The 20,169-nt window shown below is 43.6% G+C and overlaps 1 protein-coding gene across 2 annotated transcripts in view; it reads right to left on the bottom strand.

The window, feature by feature from the left end:
• Positions 1–20,169, bottom strand: part of LOC147884970 (cAMP-dependent protein kinase regulatory subunit-like) — a 45,089-nt gene that overhangs the window by 4,500 nt on the left and 20,420 nt on the right. For both annotated transcript variants that reach the window (XM_087397939.1, XM_087397938.1), the window contains 8 exons: positions 13,591–13,703; positions 13,311–13,403; positions 13,093–13,188; positions 12,761–12,850; positions 12,494–12,625; positions 12,252–12,374; positions 11,796–11,915; positions 11,426–11,584 (listed from right to left, as the gene is read on the bottom strand). In XM_087397939.1, coding sequence (XP_087254065.1) covers positions 11,426–11,584; positions 11,796–11,915; positions 12,252–12,374; positions 12,494–12,625; positions 12,761–12,850; positions 13,093–13,188; positions 13,311–13,403; positions 13,591–13,689 — 912 coding nt within the window. In that variant the 5' untranslated portion in view covers positions 13,690–13,703. The remainder of the gene's footprint in view (positions 1–11,425; positions 11,585–11,795; positions 11,916–12,251; positions 12,375–12,493; positions 12,626–12,760; positions 12,851–13,092; positions 13,189–13,310; positions 13,404–13,590; positions 13,704–20,169) is intronic.

Below are 20,169 nucleotides of genomic sequence, written 5' to 3'. Positions count from 1 at the left end.
TAATCAAAGCATTCTTCAAGTTGGAACAACCCCCTTTTACAATTTTGAAAGAAAAATCATATTCTTGTAAAACTACCAACCATTTGGCCAATCGGCCCATGGGATTTTGTGATTGAAGAACCTACTTTGCAAGACCAGTGCTAGTGAGTATAATGAAGGACTTTCCAGCCACATAATGCTTAAATTTCTCAATGTAGAACACCAAAGACAAGGCATGCTTGTCAGCCTCTAAGTAGCGTCGTTCGGTGTCGAGCAATTGTCGAGAAGCAAATCGAACGGGATACATGAACCGATCCTCCCCTTGCTGGAGAAGAATACCTGCCAGAGTGTGCTCACCAAACCCAGGATTGATATAGAAATTCTTTGACCAATCTGGATTGCGTAGAATGGGTTCTGAAGCCAGAGCACTCTTGATTTGTACAAACCCATGATCACAATCCTCATCCCAAGAGAAATCAACTCCATCTTTTAATAGCATAGTCATGGGTCATGTCAAAGTAGCATATTGATCAATGAAGCAGCAATAGTATCCTGCTAGATTGACAAATGAGCATACCTGACGTTTGGTTGTTGGCGGGGAGAGCTTAAGGATAGCTTCTACCTTCTCGGGGTGGCTTGACGCCCTCAGATGAGACAATATGTCCCAGTAACCTCCCTTGAGTGGCTCCAATGGTGCATTTCTTAGGGTTGAGACTGCCATTCGCATCATTGATCCTTTGGAAGGCCAACCTAACCTTCATGACGTGCTCCTTACGTGATGAGAATATACAAAAATCATCTAAAAACACCTCCAAGAAATCCCCCAAGTAAGAAGCAAACACCATCTACATAAATCTTTGAAAGGTAGTAGCAGCATTGGTGAGGCCAAATGGCATTACTTTGAATGCAAATGTCCCCCAGGGTGTGCAAATGTGGTTTTAAGCACATCTTCTTCGGCAATTCTGATTTGATAAAACCCGGAGTAACCATCACAAAAAGTATACATCTCATGACCACTTACCTTCTCAAGAATGAGGTCTTGAAAGGACAGAGGATGATGATCCCTCTTGGTGGCCGCATCGAGTTTCTTATAGTCGAGGCAGACCCGCCACTTGTTGTTCTTCTCTTTGGGGTGACTACCACTGGTGAAACCCATTCAGTATTGTGGACTGGAACAATAAACCCAGCTTCTACAAGTTTCTACAACTCTGAGCGCAAAGCATCGGTCTGTAGGGGCCCTAATCTCCGATACTTCTGAGCCACAGGCTTCGCATCAGGCTTCAGCTCTATCTTGTGCTCTATGGGAGTCACATGGCGAAGGTGGCGGTAGCTAGTTGCGAAGAGGTCAGGGAAATCTTTGAACATTTCTAAGAACTTGTCTTTCTCACTTGGAGTGAGGTCTTGGGAAAGCATAGATTTAAGCTGTTGAGGACTAGTTGTTACCTTTTCTGTAGGTGGCGGGGTTAGAGACACCCCCATCATGTAAACTTCCTTCTCTGAGAACTCCTCCCCCTTGTCTGATTCTTCCGTTGATTCAGACACCTAGGATGAGAGAGTATCACTATCTTGCTCCTCTTCTTCTTCTAGTTCCGTGGCACCTGGTTGCACCGGGATCTTCTCCTTAGAAGCTCCAAAAGACATGTGTCCTGTCTTCCAATAGCTAACGACATCACTCTTTCTCAACCATGGTCTCTCGAGTATGATTGGGTAACTCCTACCTGTATCTTCAATGTCCACTACATAGAAATTGATGGTGGTGGTCAACCCATTGACAGTGATGGGCAAATCCTCAATGACTCCTAGGGTGGCGAGTCATCGACCATCTACTACCTTGATTCGAGTGGAGGAACGCCTTGTACATTTCAAATTCAATTTCTTCATGATTCGGGGCACCATGATATTACATGCGGCTCCCCCATCAACACACATGCTTTTGGCACGACAATTATCTATGATGACATCTACTGTATGTGGGTGCCGATCAATTTCTTCAGAGATAGAAGAGACCTCTCATACCTTTTCCTTTTTCTTGCTCCTCCTTGTTGAGATCCCTTGCTGCAGCTCACGTCTCACCTTAGGTCTTAATGCTATTAGTTGAGGGAGCGTGATGCTCAAAGACCGATGAGCAAGGTCCTGAACGACTGAATAGTCCTCTTACCCCGAGCCGATGGGAAAATTCGAGGGCGACCACTTACTCCTGCGAGATCTTTTAGTCTTCTCTGTTGGTGGGTTTGCCATCTCAGCATCTGAGGGCTCTGAGAAGAAGACCTTCTTCTTGGGGCAACCTGGTCCATGGTTTGGAGAGGGGTCCGAGGTGGTACGACTTCTTTTCCCGAGGTCAAGGATCTCTACGTCAGAATCCTCAGAGCCTAATTCACTTAGAAGATTTACCCTTGGAATATTGGGACATTCGGTGCGATAATGACCCTTCTGGTGGCACTCATAGCATACAACATTGGCACGTTCTCTTGGAGGGCGATTGGCTTGATTTTTGATGCCCACCATCTCAAGCCGAAGATCATTTAGGGCCTTGGCTAGGTCATTGACTCCGGGTTCTTTTGTAGGAGGGGCCTCTTTAGCTCGAGGGGCCGAGGGAGTAGAAAGGAGGGGGACTCATGGGCGAGGCCGGGAAATCTTCCAGGCGGAGGGTGAGGATATACACCTTGTTGAGGATAAGCCATTAAGGGAGGACCATACATTTGAGGTGGAGGCGGTGGATACATCCCTGATGGGGGGTGGGAGTATGCCCTTGGGGTGGACCCCCCAAGTTGTTACCAGAGCAGAGGGGGTTGCGGAGGGACAATCATCTTCTTTGAAGCGGGGTCAGACTGAACTTTATCAAACCTTTGAGCAATCTCATGTGCTAGCACCATAGTTTATGGATTCTCCCATTTAAGCTTGAGGCGGAATTCGTCACTTGCTCCTGCTACAAGGTAGCCCAGCACATGCTGAGTCATTCCAGCTCGAAATCTGGCATTGTTCTCCTGCGTGGTAATTAAACGGTCTAGGAGCACGGCCGCTCGATCCACATATCGACCCGCCGTCTCCCCTTCTGACCAATCATCTTCTTTGAAGCAGGGTCAAACTGAACTTTATCAAACCTTTGAGCAATCTCATGTGCTAGCACCATAGTGTCTAGATTCTCCTATTTAAGCTTGAGGCGGAATTCGTTACTTGCTCTTGCTACAAGGTAGCCCAGCACATGCTGAGTCATTCCAGCTCGAAATCTGACATTGTTCTCCTGCGTGGTAATTGAACGGTCTAGGAGCACGGCCGCTCGATCCACATATCGACGCGTCATCTCCCCTTCTGACTACTTCAGGTTTGCCACCTGCAGGTACACATTCTCCGGCTCCTCTTCTTTGCTGAAATACTCAATCATAGCTGCTGTTAACCTTGGCCAACTTTGGCGAACATCTTCGGCCTGCTTCTCATACCACACTTGAGCCAAACCCTCTAGAAATGTGGGAAGAACCAACAGCCATCTTTCTTCAATAAGAAAGTTGAGAGAAACACAACGGCGCTTGAAGGCCACAAGATACTCACTTGGATTTTCTTCAACCCGTCCATAGAACACAGGAATGTCTGCCATGCTTGGAAAATGGAAAAGAGAGAGGCGAAATGAGGCTTATCTATTGACAAACAATAGAAAGAGGAAGCTTGAACTGAAAATCGGGTGCAGATACATCCACAAAGCACACATAGGCAGGGTAGGGTGTGACTGGTATATTGTGAAATACTACACGGGAAGAATCTTCAGCATAGAATAGCTCATAGACAATCTTAAAAGGACCAACCCTCATGATATCATATCCATCTTTACAAGCGAGGGTTAGAGACACGGCGCTGCATGAGGTTGTTCATCAAGGCAAACAAGAATGCCATGACAACGGTCAACAGTTAGAGAGCTTGCACATCACCTTCAGCTTCTTCTAGTTCTTGTAATCACCATGCTATTTCTTCAAGGGGTGTGTGGTCTGGCATCCTTCTTTTGAGCAATGTCCTTGAAGACCTTTCTGATGATCTTTCGAAGTCGGTAAACTCGTATCAAATATGCCCAACACTTAGTTTCATGATGACCACAACCTTTGCATTCCTTACAAATGATCACCCTCCTTCGTGGCTTGCAGCTTTATTGGGGTGGTGCTTCCACTCGTGTCATGCGTGATTGAAGTACAAGCTTCATGTGCTAAGAAATCAGTAACTAGATTTTGAGCTCGAGGGATATGCTAGATTTTTACCTCTTCGAATTGGTTGCAAAGTTCCAATGCTTGTTGATGTCATGGAACCAAGCCTTTGCTCCGCACCTTCCACTCCACTAACTTGTTCACACACTAGTTGAGAATCTCCTTGTACCTCAAGTTGCTTGACGTGATGTTCTTGTGCCTTTTGTAGCCCAAAAATGAGTGCCGAGTACTCAGCTTGGTTGCAAGTACTTGCAGGTGCATACTTGCTATAACAATACTCACCACCCGGTGAAGTGAGCTTCACACCCACGCTAGCAGCCTTAGTTGAAGGTTTGTAAGCTCTATCAAATTGAAGGATCCAAGACATCATCACACCAAGACTAAAATCCGAACATCCCAAGTTTCTCGGTAGTCCAAGATAGGTAGAAGGAGAGGGTGGGGAGAATTCAATACTTGAGCCAAACGTTCAACACCAAGTAAACTTGCAATCCTTTGTTGATAGTTTATCTTTAGACAAAAAAGAATTACAACTTGAAGCCCAAATGAGGCACAAAGGGTTGATTAGGTACAAAGGGATTCCTTGGTCGAAACATTACCAACCATAGCCGAGCCCCAGAAACCTTTGTAGTGAGATTGAGAATAAACCATTCAAGACGAGCTTATCCACAGGAATTAATAAGCAGATGCACCAAATCTCCCCCCAAGCTTGGGGAGCATCCCACCCTTCGAAGAAGGATACTCTTTTAATTACCTCTGAAGTAGCAAGTAGCTCGATCACCGCACAATGAGTAGAATTGAAATCAAAGTCCTCCCAACATATCACTAGTTCTTCACCTTGAATCATCCATGGTGTATCATCCCACCTGTCGTCTCCTTGAGCAATGCACTATACAATCAGTTGTTGAAGATCGACATGAAGATCAAGAAAGAGATCTCACCCATTGGTAGCTGTAAGGTATGGAGGACCAGGCACCAAATCCTTAAACTCGTCGAGAAGTGACATAAATATCCACCCTCCTCGCGTGGCGTGCGTCCGTGAAGTGAACTTGAAAAAGTTCAAAATCTGCGATCTAGTAGGAGATATGAGTAGAGCACATGAAGTGAAGTACTTTTGCTTTTTATAGTATGTGAAAACTCCCCATGGTTAGAGAGTTACAGTTCTTGAGATTTTAATATATAAGCAAAAATCATTACATTTTCATCACTTCTTATCTGTTGGCCCAATGATAAGTCTCCCTTTTATGAAGGGGAAGGTCTTGGATTCAAATTCCACTCTTTAATAAAAAGAGAGGAGAGGAGAGGAGAAGGAGAAGAGAAAGAGAAAGAGAAAGAAGAGAAGAGAGGGGGGACGCGGGATCTGTTATAGTTTTGTAAGAAAACTATCCACGACCAAAAGACGCAGAAGCCCAGAAAACCGTTGCAATCTATCTGCGATGCGTGCGGGTGTACACAGTAGATGCGCGAATGCACGCGCAGGAACTCAGAGGGAGCACGAATGTTACAGTTTTACAGATGCGACCAGTCCGAGCAGAAGATTCGCCAGCCAGAATACACGTAGGAAAAACCGCGAGCAGAAAGCAGGTAGACTGGAAGCATAGAAGCAGGGAGGTTTTGGAGGTGTAAAAGTAGAGAACTGTGCACGGAAGAGGCCGCAGAGCTGCACCCAATCGTAGGAGTAACAGGTTTTATACCACTAGCCGTGGAGATTTCGATCCCAGCAGCCACACCAGTTCTTGACAGAGTGCGCATCGTACTTAGCCTAATCTATCACTCAATGAGCATAAAGATCATCAACGATACATGATAGGCTTCTTATATAGAGAGAGCCTTTAGAATAGTCAAACCATGTGGGATCCTCTCATCCACATCTCTCCTTGTGGATATCCTTGATCCACATCTCCACATCATGTAGTCCACATCCTAGGGTGGCTACTTTAATTCTTTCCTATACCATACCTTAGCCTTTAATTATGTGCTCATGGCACCACAACTCTCAACACCTCCCCTTGGTGCCATGATCCTTTGGCTACTACAAGGTGGTCAGATGTGAGTTACATTCCATCACCTCCCCTTAGTGCTTGCATTGCTACTTAAGGTGGTCAAGTGTGGCTTTTACATGTCAATACCTCCCCTGGGTGCTTACATGGCTACTCTCAGGTGGTCAGGTTTGATTTACAAAACATATGGGCTGAAGGTGGAAAGGATTTTACTTTTCAATGCTTGATATCTATGGCATTCTCATCTTTACTCGATGTAGCTGGATGCATGATGCTTTGTTCTTCCATGTGCCTTAATGCTTTATGTATGGATGCCATGCTTCATGCTATGGTCATCTCATGCACTTGTATTTTTGGCATGTTTATGACAATGATGCGTGCATTCATGCTTTGATTTGTCATTTGTTACAAAGGTCTTACCAATTGATTTCTTTCAATATTGGCAGTGTCTAATTGCTAACAATGATTCTTATCTGACAGGCGCGTAGAGCTCAAAAAGACGATCACTTTTCCTTTTTGGAGCGTGGCCAGCGTGGCCAAATTCTTCTTGGATTGCAAGTTATGGCTTGTCGAAGTATCTGTGAAGAAGAGGGGCCTTGATGATGTGGCATAGGGATTCACATGCTGAATTCCATACTGTGCTTAGCAAGGGACTCTGTGCTTAGGTGGCACTGTGGTGACTGTGCATGCTTATGTGGCAGTCTTCTAACCATACTGAGTTAACTCAAGGTGGCACTGTGGTGACTGTGCATGCTTATGTGGCAGTCTTCTAACCAGATTGAGTTAACTCAAGGGTAGATAAACTGAACTATGGTCCAAGCATGGAACTTAACCATACTACCTTAACAACCCTAACCATGGCTTAAGGTGGGTTAACTTAACGAGTCCTATCTGCCATGTGTCATTTTTTTGGTGACCTTGGAGAACCTTAGCAACTCTGACGGTGACGATGATGGCAGAGATGCACTATGGTGTTGCGATTCGTTGGAGAAGCTTCAGAGAGCGGCTAAAGCCATTGCTGGTCGTGGCATTGAAGGCTGCCCGTCGCGAGGGCGTGGAGGTTTGCATGGGCTCGAAGCTTGGATCATGCATTCCGTTGGTCATCGTGGAGGCGCAGCTCTAATCTCGTACCCATAAGTCTGGTGTTGGAGGTGGCTGTTACAGAGCGTTGCAGAGCCTTGTGACGATGGAGGAAGCTGTAGAGTTCGCCTGTCGTTGATGGAGAGGCCGCGTGAGCCTTGGCTGTTGTAGAGCTTGGAGGTGCAGTTCGGTGCATGTTGCTTGCGTCGGCTACATGGAAGCTGTGTTGCGATGGCCGGTGGTGCAGAGCCTTATACGCTGTGTGCGGCTGCTGGAGGCGCAGTTGTGGAGCGGCCGTCAACTGCTGACAAGGTCTGCTGAGGCTGGAACGCATATCTGGCTCTTTTGCAATAGACATTCTCCGCAAAGGTCACCTGAGAGCTTATGTTGTTGAGGTGGAGGCGAAGGCTCGCTGTTGTAGTTGGAGCAAGGGAAGAGTTAGAGGTCGTTGCTCTGAGAAGGCTACTAAGGAGCTTGTTGAGTCGAAGTAGAGCCACCTTGGAGTCCTGTATGGCGCATTTGCAGGCTTTTGCTTACCCATGAAAGGTCGATTGTAGGAGCCGCTTGGAGCTTCTATTGTTGGAGCGTGCTCTTTGAGTTTGTTGCCTTCTTGCAGCTTCTTGCTTCGTGGTGGTTGGAGTTCATAGATAGCTCTGGTTGTTGTTTTGTCTTACCATACTGAGACTAGAGACAGTAGCTTAGGAGGCTTCAAGACACTGCTTTCAACCTTTTAGAACACTAAAAATTTCTCAAAGAAACCTTAGAGAAAGCAAGAAGAACGGAACGAATACTCTCCAAAAGACCTTGTAGAAAGTAACTCTTTCCATGAAGAATCTATCAACAAAACAAATCAAAGGAGAACACTCTCTCTCAAACTCACAAGATCACGAAGATGGAAGGAACTCTCTCTCTCGGAAGAAGATCTCTCAAAACTAATCTTTCATTCTAAAACTAATCTAGGAATGGCAGCAATCCTAGTGAACTACTAATGAGCTAAACTAAGAGAGCTATACCTATGCTCTAATACCATGACAGAGTGCGGATCGTACTTAGCCTAATCTATCACTCAATGAGCATAAAGATCACGGAGGATCAAACCATAGAAGAAACTCCATGAGAGAGAGAAAGGAAGTATGAAACACTCAATCTATTCCAATGTGCTATATCAACAATACATGATAGGCTTCTTATATAGAGAGAGCCTTTAGAATAGTCAAACCATGTGGGATCCTCTCATCCACATCTCTCCTTGTGGATATCCTTGATCCACATCTCCACATCATGTAGTCCACATCCTAGGGTGGCTACTTTAATTCCTTCCTATACCATACCTTAGCCTTTAATTATGTGCTCATGGCACCACAACTCTCAACAGTTCTGTTACCTAGAAAAGAAATCAGGACAAGAGGCTAGACACTAAGCATGGCGATGCTCAAGGGCCATAGAGGAAAGGAGAACGTGAGGGCAAAACGTTATCATGGGAGGGGAATAGGGATTAGAAGGGGAGGGAATGAAGAGGGAGACTATGGCACAAGGGGAAAGGTAGAGGGGGAAGAGAAGCATGTACATGATGGGAGGAGGAATGTAAAGATGGAGACATCAAGGGAAGAGGGCCATGCTTTATTTGAAAGGAAGGGAAGGGGGAAATCAAAGTACTAGCTAGGTGGCTTTACAAGAATGAGCGTGTCCCCTCAAGGAATAGCCCCCTCCTTTTATAGCCAAGAGAGGGGGTCTCTCCCAATAAATGCATCCTCGCACATGCATGGTGTGTGTGGAAGAGTCTCCCATGTGGGCTAGGCGGTTACGCACTCTCAATTGTGTGCGATAACGCTTAGCCACATTTTTCCACATATATCAACTCCCATATCCCAAGCCTATGATTCTCCCTTGGTCTCTTCCCAATTTTATAATACGTTCAAACATCTAGGAGGACAAGTGGAGGGTTGGCACAAGGAATCTTGCCACCTCATCCTACTTTCCCCATTATTTAACTTGCATCCTTGGACTTTCTATACCTCCCCCACATGAGCCTATCCTATATGGAGGGAATAACCCAATATAATATCCATCTCCACCTATTTTATATTACTTCTCCCATGGACTTTGGGCCATATCTCACTAAATGCAGGCATGGGACTGCCTAGGTGGAGAGGTGGCACATGGAGGAGCCATGCCACCTTATATTTTATAATATTACTACCATGGATTATGTACAACACACCTTATGGGTCCTCTTACGTGGAAGGGTGGCACATGGTCATGCCCTGCCACCTCAACCCTGGGCCCTATGCACTCCATATTTTATTATACTATTGCCACACATACAAGCACACACTCATATTTATGCCTTTTTACTTTGGTCAAATTTATCCATAACAGCACAACCCCTCATGGGCATGAGCTCCCTCAAACTTAATAAGGATCTACAAATCCCATCATGGGCATTGATCGTTCCCCTTGTTTGGTCATGCATCTACCCATTTGTCAGCCGTGTTGGCTATCCATATGGAAAATTATCTGTTGTCCTAAATCTGAGTCGGTGAAACCATTCAGCTTTAGATCACAATCTGAAGCATAATGCAAGCCAAGAGAGAGAGTGCCATGGACATATCTGAGAACCCTCTTTTGTTGCATTCCAATGTGTGATCATGGGACAAGAATTGGCTCAAAAGCCTTGTGGCGTAGGCAGTATCAGGCTGTGTGGAGCATAGATATATCAAACTGCCAACCAACTGCCCGTACAAAGTGCCATCAAACTTTTCAGCAGCATCATGCTTACTCAGCTTGAGTCCCTTTTCCAATGGAGTAGCCACAGGCTTACAGTTCTCCATTTTAAAACCTCTTCGCATACTTTGTCTGTGACATAGAAATCCCATCATGGTTCTGCCAAAATTTAATGCCAAGACAATAGTGCAATAGGCCCAAATCTGTCATGTCAAAGTTGTGACATAAAGCGGACTGCAGTGCTGTAATTTGCTGCAAATCACTGCCAGTGAGTATGATGTCATCCACATATAGTACCAACATGACCAATTCTGATTTTTGATGCAGAACATACAAATTTGGCTCTATATGAGTGTTGATGAAGCCCTGGGAGAGCAAAAACTGATGTATCTTCTCATACCATGCACGAGGTGCTTGCTTCAACCCATATAGATCCTTCCTGAGCTAAGCACATATCATGGGATTATGGAGAGTGGCAATGGATTGATCGTCTAATTATAGGATTATTTTTTTCTTCAACTACATGGTCAGGGTGCCAGATGAGGCCAGCTTCCAAGCCTTCAGTGGATACCCATCTGATGAGCATGCTGGGGGATGCATGGATTCACCTTGCCTTTTTAGAGAGAACTTTGGAGATCCCACCAGAAGAGAGATTCCCATCTTTTTCAAAGGCACTTTTTACATCACTTGGGGCCTGCCTCGTGCAGTCCTGCTGTCCTCAGACCTTCTATGAGAGAGCAGGTTTTGGATAGGGTGATTCTCATTGTCATAGAAGTTCATCACCATATCACTCTAGATGCAGTGCACACTGGATATTTCTTTACACAGACCTCAGTCTCCTACTATGAACTCAGTTTGGGATGAGGAGAGTCACTTGTTACATCACTTGGAGGCCTGACACATGCAGTCCGGTGCTCAGATTTTCTACAAGGAAGAGATTTGGACAGGGTTATTCAATTTTCAGAGAAGCTCCTCACCTTATCACTCTAGATGCAATGCATGTTTCTTTGCATAGACCTCAATCCGTTTCTATAGACTCAGCTTGGGTGATCATTTACCAGTCTTACTGCATGACCGATTTGGAGATCCAAATGCACAGAGCTCTTAGATGGGACATAAACCTAAGCTTTTTAGTCACTATCAGAGATCTGGAAGGATACACACCCTCATGGCCACTTGGGGCAGGACCCAAGGTTCTAATGTTGCAGTGGCCAAGAGAGCTTCTTTCCTGAGAAGTAGGATCATTGTTTACTCTTTGCATATACAGCCATAGGGCCTTCATGGTACTTCCACTCTCTCTGGATTGGTTACAGCCTCATTTCTTTCCACATGATTTGGTATGAGGTATCCTGACCAAAGTACATACTAGAAGTTTACTTTTTGAAAAACGAGAGAAGAATTATTTTTGTCCCTTCCCTGAAATTAGGCCTTTTAAAAATAGGTAATTACCATACTGACCTTGAAACTGTTCCTATCAATAGAAACACATTTGCATCGAGTAATAGCAATAACAGTTGCAGCACGGGGCTTATTGTTTAGCAAAGCCAATTCACCAAAGTAGTCTCCCCGTTTGTACTTCATCACCGTTTTGCCTCCTGTTCTGGCTTCTGCTTCTCCCTGGTTCACAGCAAGATCCAATAATTCCTACTGAGAATAAATCAATAAAATTCATAATTTGCAACAGCAAATTGTCTCAGTCCTTGCAGGCATAATTTTGATCTTTAGACACTAATCACATCTGTTCTTCTTTATCTAATCTATGCTGTCTGAATTTGAAATCTGCATATAATGGTCAAAAAAGGTTTTCCAGGTATTAAGAGAGTCAGACCTCTTCAAGGATGTAAAATTTATCTCCTGGCTGACCTTCAACAACGATTTCTTTATCCGCATCAAAATATTCAGTATCCACAACATCAGCAATTGCTGACCTTTCATATTTATCAAGAGTCTGACATTCATAGAAAGTTACGTCACTTCTTACAAGGGACAACAGTTGCAACCTACACAGAACTCGTCTAGAAGTTCTTTAATAAAGACTGAAATTTGGAAACCTAAAATTACAGATGTTTTCTTATCTTCTGATACTTCGCACATGAATAAACCTCATCGACAAAAAAAATGTTAAGTTACATTGCAAAAACTTAGTAGGTAAATGGTGAACAACCCATGCAACTTCTAATAGCTAACTACTTTACATACTGCACTCCCATAAACTATAAAATGCAAAGAATCCAAAAAATCCCAAGCCTCCTAGTAACAGTTAAGAATTGTATAACTGGCAAACCTTCAATAGGGGCACATCCTCCAAGAAATTTTCATAGAGTTTTCTCTTGCTACTAGTCATGTTCATCAGGATAGTCCGGAAAGTAAGCCTATCCACAGCCCAAAGTGAGCAATTTGTGCTTGCCTGTCAACAGCAATTGAAAATTATTTATCTTCATGTGATATACCTCATGTACACTCAGACCACTGAGGTTTTACTTGACGCTGGAAGAAAGTTCCATTATAAATGGTGAAGGAGATCACCTTTACTGTTGCAGCACGAGGAGCATTGTACAGGAGTGCAAGCTCTCCAAAACTGTCACCAGCAGAATACTTCTTCACCATACGTGGTTCTGAACTCTCAGGTTGCCGCAACCAAACTTCACAATTTCCTTCCTGTTTATGAATGTTTTAATGGGAGGGGGAAGAATTTGTAAGGACTTCTGTCTAACTAATTTCAAGAAGACGGAATTCCAGACATATTTTTTAGATACAAATTTGAGTTAAACAATGAATGAAAAAGGATATGACCTCCAAAAGATAGAACTGGTCGCCAGGGTCTCCTTGTTTGATGATAATGGCACCTGCTTTATATTTAACTTCGTCTGCAGCATCAATAATCTGATATGAGGTAGCAAGTCACACAGTTAGTATAATGGAAAGAATTTAGGGGCCTACTGCTCTTACTAATATTCATATTGATGACTACAAGCTTCACGAGTATACTTTTTTATGGTCAAGACCCATGCTTTTCTGTGAAATGGCACCAATATATGAAGTTAAGATTGTGTGTATGCAAGTAATCCGATTTGTAGTTATTATTTATATAAATGGATTATTAAGAATAGAACAAAAGCCCCTACACTTTTTGCCTGTTCTCTGTCCAAATTTTTGCACACGTAACTGCTTTCCAAAGCGTGTTGTATTCGCTGTTTGGCATCATCACTTTTCGGGATTACCTGAAGCAAGCCGCTTGTAGAAGTGGAAGCCCTAATCAGATTACTGATCCAAATGGATGTTGTTAATTCTGATTTCTGAACATAAGTGTGCACATCTTTACAGCTCAGGTTGGAGTACTTGCCTTAGGTTGAAATGTACCTGCCTCATGCAGGCTTGTGACCTCAGCACTGACAGCAGATCTACGCTTAAGTAGTGTCTTTTGCCTTTGCATCGCCTAATGTCATATACGAAAGGTAGATGATGTATATTGCTGTGATGCATGACTAAGCTGATGATGTGCTTTTAAAGGTGGTGCCTCTGTGCATTTTCAGATGCTTCTTGATGTACAAAATAATGTGCTTTCCAACCACAGAAAAAATTATCATCTTTTCAAAAAAGATGTCAGCAAGGTTTGATATTACCTCGTTAGATGACAAATCACTTTTTTTAATACTAAAGCCTGCAAAGCCTGCAAACTTAGATACAAGACGTCGAGCTCTACTTTCTTTCGAAGAAGACATTGTTTGTCTTGTTACTATGTTCAAAAAAGAAAGCATCAGTCCCTGCAGAATTCTCTCTCTCTCTCTCTCTCTCTCTCTCTCTCTCTCTCCGTCTCTCTGTTTCTGTCCCTCCCTCTCTGCTTTTTGCCTCCCCTACAAATACCAAATCAGTATTTTTCTTAGTTCTGATGTTGATGACCTCACCTCTCACATCTTCCTGTTTGAGACAATAAGTTATCTCTATGATAATTCCTAGTTAAATGTTTTGGACGAGTATGTGTAATTCTCTCTCTCTCTCTCTCTCTCTCTCTCTCACACACACACACACACACATTTTTTCGGTGAAAACTTTTGATTGATTATATTACAAGAGTAGCGACCTCAAAACGAGGCAGCCGAAAATACATCAACTGGAAATCTCAATGTATGCTAGATATACATCATGATCTATGCAGTGCGTCTGCAAGCAATCAAAGAAGGATTGCTGCAGATAATGCTTAAAAAAGCCAAACACGGAAATATAGGATCACCAAAAACTTTATAGTTCCTGTCTGTCCATAAAGTCCAGAGTGCCCAATAGCGAACCCAAACAAAGAAAAGATGAAACTCCGGTCTAGGTGGATGAAAACCAAAGAGCCAGAAAGACTTCCCAAAAGAAACAGTTGGGAATCTCGCTCACAGGTGCTGCCAAAGAAGATCAATGAACTCACGAGAACATGGACAAAACCAGAATAAATGAGGCACAGTCTCCTGAGAACTCAAACATCTGTGGCAACGAGCAGGAGCAATGTGTCTACGAGCCAACATCTGTCTAGATGGAAAAATGCCCAGAAGTACTCGCCAGAAGAAAACTTGTTGACGAAGAGGAGTTTTGTAGGTCCGAAGCTGCTGTAATCTCTTTCTCCACCACTTGGCTGGGCAATGGATTTGCCAAATAGAATTACCTTTCTCTGAAACCCAAGGTTGAGGCAAAAGGATTTTATACAATGCAAGCACCATAATCTAAGATAGCCTCAAAGGGTGAGAAGAGGCCCTGGGGAAGTCAAAGTCCAATCTTCCAACCTATCCTAAAGTTCCAAAGGAGGAATCGGAACAAAAGGCGAAAGCATATAAGCAATTTGTTGCCATAAAGCACGATAATGAGAACCCAAGCCATACCATGTAAATGCCAGAGAAAAAGGTAGCACAGAGCCATCATCATGAATAACATCAGCAACAGAAGTGATGCTCTTAAAAGAAACAAAGTAGGAACGGCGAGGTTCCTGTAAAGCCAGTGGAGAGTGAAAGACTGTTGACCAGTGAATGCTTTCAGCTTGCAAAGAATTACCCAGCAAAGACTGTTGACCATGCCATTCCAAATGAGAGAGGACATGCTTCCAATCAAGAAGCAAACTAGAGACCAAAGGGCAGCCAGGCAAAGTGCCATCGATGCGACCAAATAAGAAATTCCAGTAATTGATTTGCCAGTGGCCAAAGGCAAAAATACTGATGTGTGACTAAAGATCTAATCATAAGAGCCCAAGGCTGATCACCTTGCAAAACTTGCAGCAACATTTTTCCCCTCTGAGCAAGGATGTGCACCTGAAGACCAATTTCCATTTTTTACCATTACACAAACCCTGTACATTCAAAGTGACATATTTGAGATGATCAAGCATATTTACAGATATAAGACAGGTATGTACAACAGCAAAAATGCCTTCTATGTCTGCATTTCCACCTCAATATCCGGGCCTTGGCCCTGAGAAGAAAACTCAACCGGAGGAGAAGACAATAAGGCAGCGACTTCCTCTTCTAGAAAGAGGGTACGATTGGTAGTCACCGCAGCCCAAGTCAAACCAATACCAAAATTTTCAGCCGGTGTTTTACCTTGAGAGGAAGCACCATTCCAAGTCCGAGAGGGCAAAGGTCTCCTAGGTGAGAAGACTTTTCTTGGGGTTTGCCAAGCATCGTTCAAAGTTTTTTCCTTCGCCTGAGGATGAGAGGCCGAAGGCACAGAAGGAGTAACATCACCATTCGAAGCAACCGGTGCTTTCCCTTTGTACTGGACAACAAAAAACTGTTTCAACCCATTTAGTCTTCATCAAAGAGGAGGTAGTAGACCGGTGCTTTCCCTTTGTCCTAGACAACAAAAAACTGTTTCACTCCCTCAGTCTTCATCAAAGGCCATAGAAGTCTTGCTCGGAGGCGGTGACAAATAAGCCTACAATGGCATTTTGGGACTACGTGAAGGGCATTGCGAAGCCATATGCCCAAACCTCTTGCATTCAAAGCAAGCACATGCAAAGAGGTCCCATTTCAGTTTATAGAAGGCATTGCCCATCGAAACATTATTCACTGTAACCGAATAAGAGTCTGGGGTTGGATTATCTGTGTCCCACAAAATACAAAATCTATTTGAATTGCCATTAGGCCATGGTGGACAAACCACTTTGCCAAGAGGCTGCAATTTTTGGTAAAAGAGAGGCCAGACATTGAGGGAAATCCACAACCTCCACCCAGACAGAGCATCTGTATCAGATCAATGCCTGATAATCTCTGGTAGGAGACCAAGGCAACACATGAACCATCTAATGTCCATAGAAAAGAGGAGAGTGCTCCAATAAAATCTGCTTGTCCTCTTCATCCGCCATGATCACTTCAAAAAAGCCCCTTGCTGCATAATGAACTTTTTTGACATAGCAACCACCCAGGTTCTAGTCAACCAATTACCAACATCTGCAGCAGCAAGCATACATCCTAGAAAAAAAGTAATGATGGCATGCTTGGCGTATTCCTTCACAGGATCAAAAATGTCATCCATCTCAACCATGATGCCCGTGGTGGGAACCGGATCTTTCCAACTCTTTCAAGTATCTTCAAAGCCCTCATGCATCACCTCATAGACTAACTGAGCCTCTGCACAGGCATAGAGGGAGTCATCCTGACCCATAACCTGCTTTTGTTTTTTATACGGAACTCATCTGTCTTTGTGAATAGTCTTCTCATAAGAACAATCCGGTTTTGGGATTTGAAAAAGTGAAGAGCCTAAGAAAGGAAGAGATGAAATAAGTACACAAGAAAGAGAAGAAGAAGACGGGCTTACGAACAACAAAGGCAAAAACTAAAGAACAAATAGAGGAGCTGTACGACGAAGAAGAAAGCAAGTAAGACCTATGAGAACAAAGAAAGGCAAACAACAGATGACCAAAGAAAGGACAAGGTAACAAAAAAACAAACGACCAGCAGCCAACGCCGAGAGAGGAGAAGTGACCGACGACCAACAACAAAAGCGCCAACTTGAGCCGTACGTACTGTACGAAAAGTATGGAACTGTACGGCACAGTTCTGTACAGGTATGGATAAGAACGACCTACAGGCGGCATCACGTAAGCAGAGCAACAGAAGTGCCGTACGTCCCGTATGGAAAGTACAGAACTGTACGGACAGTTCCATACAGGTACGGAATAAGGAAGACCTGCAGGGGCGGGGACACAAAAATCCAAAACGGGCAGAGCAGGGCAGCCGCAAGCCAGTACGAGATCTAGAGAGGGCGAAAATCCTAGGCTTACACGCTTACGCTACTGTAGACGGACGCCAAAGCTGAGCTCTCCTCATCCTCACGCTTTCTCTCCTCTCTCATACACCCACACAAACACACACACACACGCGTACACACAAACAACACACACACACACACACACTTCTCTCTCTCTCTCTCTCTCTCTCTCTCTCTCTCTCTCTCACACACACACACATTCTTTTTTTTTTTGGTGAAAATATTTATTTTTATATTACAGAGTCACAATCCCAAAGTAGGATGTGCTCAAGCACATCAAGAGAAGATTTCAAGATATGACAAATATACATCATGATCAAAAGTCCCTGTTTGCAAGCAATCAAAAAAAGATTGCTGCAAACACACATGCACACACTCATTTTCCTTACCTGAAATATCTGTGTTTTATTCAAAAACAAGGAATGGCAATCACTCATCTGTAAGAGAAATGGCAGATGAATTTTTTGAAAGTGCAGCAATTAGAACATGGTGTTATAAAAACAACAGTTTTCTGGATGGCAAAGTCTTTATCAGCATAATGCCCTCATTTTGTGCACTGTTTTGAATCCTCTCTCTCTCTCTCTCTCTCTCTCTCTCTCTCTCTCTCTCAGCTAGATAAGAAATTGGGAGCCTACCTAAAGGAAGTATTAGGGCATTGCAGAAAAGTCCTTGACTGGCTAGGCATGTACTCGTAGTATAACAAAATCTTGTGTATGAATTTCTTTTTCCACAAAATTTTGATGTAAGGGCCCCTATCTACTTAATAATAGTGTCCAGTCCCTTTTAAAGGGTCTAAAGCATACTTCTCTCTCTCTCTCTCTCCCCTCCACTATTGTAGTAGCAGCAACCGTCTCCAGCGTGGCATACAAAAACAGTAAGTACATACAGGTTGCAGGCTCCTCCAGGTTTGGGTCGCGCAGCAACAGCACCCACACCCACACCCTCAAGCTCTGCAATAGCAACACCCACACCTCAAGCTCACGCAAAAGCAATACCCACACCCTCAAGCTCACGCCACACTAACAATCACCTTAGCTATAAGAACAATTCACTCTCCTCGCTGCAGTGGGTAGTCAAAGTCCCAAGACGCATCTCGAGCAGTGCCGCCTACCAGGTCAGGTCAGCTCTATTTCGCAGTCCACTAGCCCCTTTTGAGTTCTGGGTCACCCCAGGATGGGCTGAATCCCTGGTCCAGCTTGGGGGTTAGCTTCAGCAAAGGGGTTCTCCAATTTGTGAAGGCCAATATGGAGTTTTCCAAGACAAAACTGTTTGCCTCAACCCCAACCAACAAGCCGTCGTACTCTGCTATCGCAGTAACACCCTGCCCCTATGCATTGACATCCACACTATTACCTACAGCAAGGAGTTAGAGATCTCAGGCTTCAGCTTGCAGCTCTTGGAAGACAGGTAAAGAAGATGGGGAATTATAGAAAAATGTACTGCATCTCCACCAGCACCAATACTTGTTTCCACGGCCATAGAGATGATTATCACTCAAGTAAGCTCAGCTAAAAAAGAGATGGCCATTGTGGCCAAACATAAATTAATAAAGTAGATCTTGAGTGGGAAGATACAGTGCAAATTAAGAAAATGTTATTGGTGGGCTGACAGAGGATTGCCTCAACTATCTCAATGATGATGAGGGGCACATAGAAGGCAAAAAAATCACATGCCTCAAGAAGGGATACTGCAAGTTGAATGGGATGAAATTAACATCAGCTGTTTCACTGAAAAAGGAACACAAGTGCAAGTTTATTTTAGAGAGAGGGTAGAAAGAGTGAAGATTCTCTGATAGACAAATAAGATGAAGGGTACAAGGATATGGATATCTGAGGAGCTCACTCCGACTCAGCTCAAACAAAAGAATATTGAACTCAATAAAGTGAAGGATGGACACAAACCGGGAAAATGGATGGTCTACTGGCATGGACTAGCATTAATCAGAGATTCCAAATCTAAACCTAAACACTCACAGTCTTAAATGGATGTAATGAAGGCCACTTTGCTATAGGACTAGAACATAAATGTGTGCTAAAAGTTGAGATGTGTGCCCTCCTTGACGTTCTGAGATTCAGACATGTAGTAGCTACTCTCTTTTTTAGGTGTATACTTTGTCTCATAGGCCCTGAAGACATCTCTCTCTCTCTCTCTCTCTCTTTCTCTCTCTCTATAATATGTGCAAGCTGAGAAGTAGCGTTCATGAACTGAGGTGGAAATGGGTACATCGTAAGGAAGCTAGAGTCTTAGAATGTGCCAATTAGGAGATATTGAGGATGGTAACATACTATTGGATATATCAGCATATCAAGGAAAAATACTGGACACAGAATCTATCATCAACATGCTTGAGTATAGTCATTGAACAACCGGCGTTGGCAGTAAGATCTCGCATAAAGGGAATCCTAACACACTGCAATAAGATCACCTACATGGCATGCAACCTGGAAATTCTGGTCATAGGTACACACACAACATATTTCCTTGACATCTAGCTATTTATGGAACTGGAATCTCTTGTTTAGATTTAAAAAACAGAGAATTGTATTGGGAAAATGCTCCCTGTCTTACATAGATATTTTGCTTCTCATAGGGCATATATCTCAAGGTTACACCGTGCATATAGTTGATAACCTCAGTCACTACCAAAAGTTCTAAGGAAACTGATGCACTGGATGATCACAAATCTTTTAGGGGTATCTTGGGGTTGCAGCAATTTGCAGGCTATTGCTGGAGTCACCTTTAGCTGGGGCGACTATCTAAGGTTCCAGACCTGCCAAACACAATGAAATTTCTGAGCTGCTAGATGTGAGTAATGGATGCCCCTCCTCTTGCAGGTGATATTGAGCAGAACTTGAGGAGAGACCAAATGTGTCCTCACATAGATAGCATTTCTAAGAAGAAAACCTGATCTTTTCAGTCATTAGAAGGCTCTACTCCAGTGGTGCATTACCAGAACAGATGTA

Source organism: Dipteris shenzhenensis, chromosome 26 (genome assembly GCF_047967505.1).
Source record: "Dipteris shenzhenensis isolate YYH24624 ecotype China chromosome 26, Dip_SZ_1.0, whole genome shotgun sequence".
Taxonomy (NCBI): domain Eukaryota; kingdom Viridiplantae; phylum Streptophyta; class Polypodiopsida; order Gleicheniales; family Dipteridaceae; genus Dipteris; species Dipteris shenzhenensis.
This window is presented reverse-complemented; position numbering and strand designations above follow the sequence as displayed.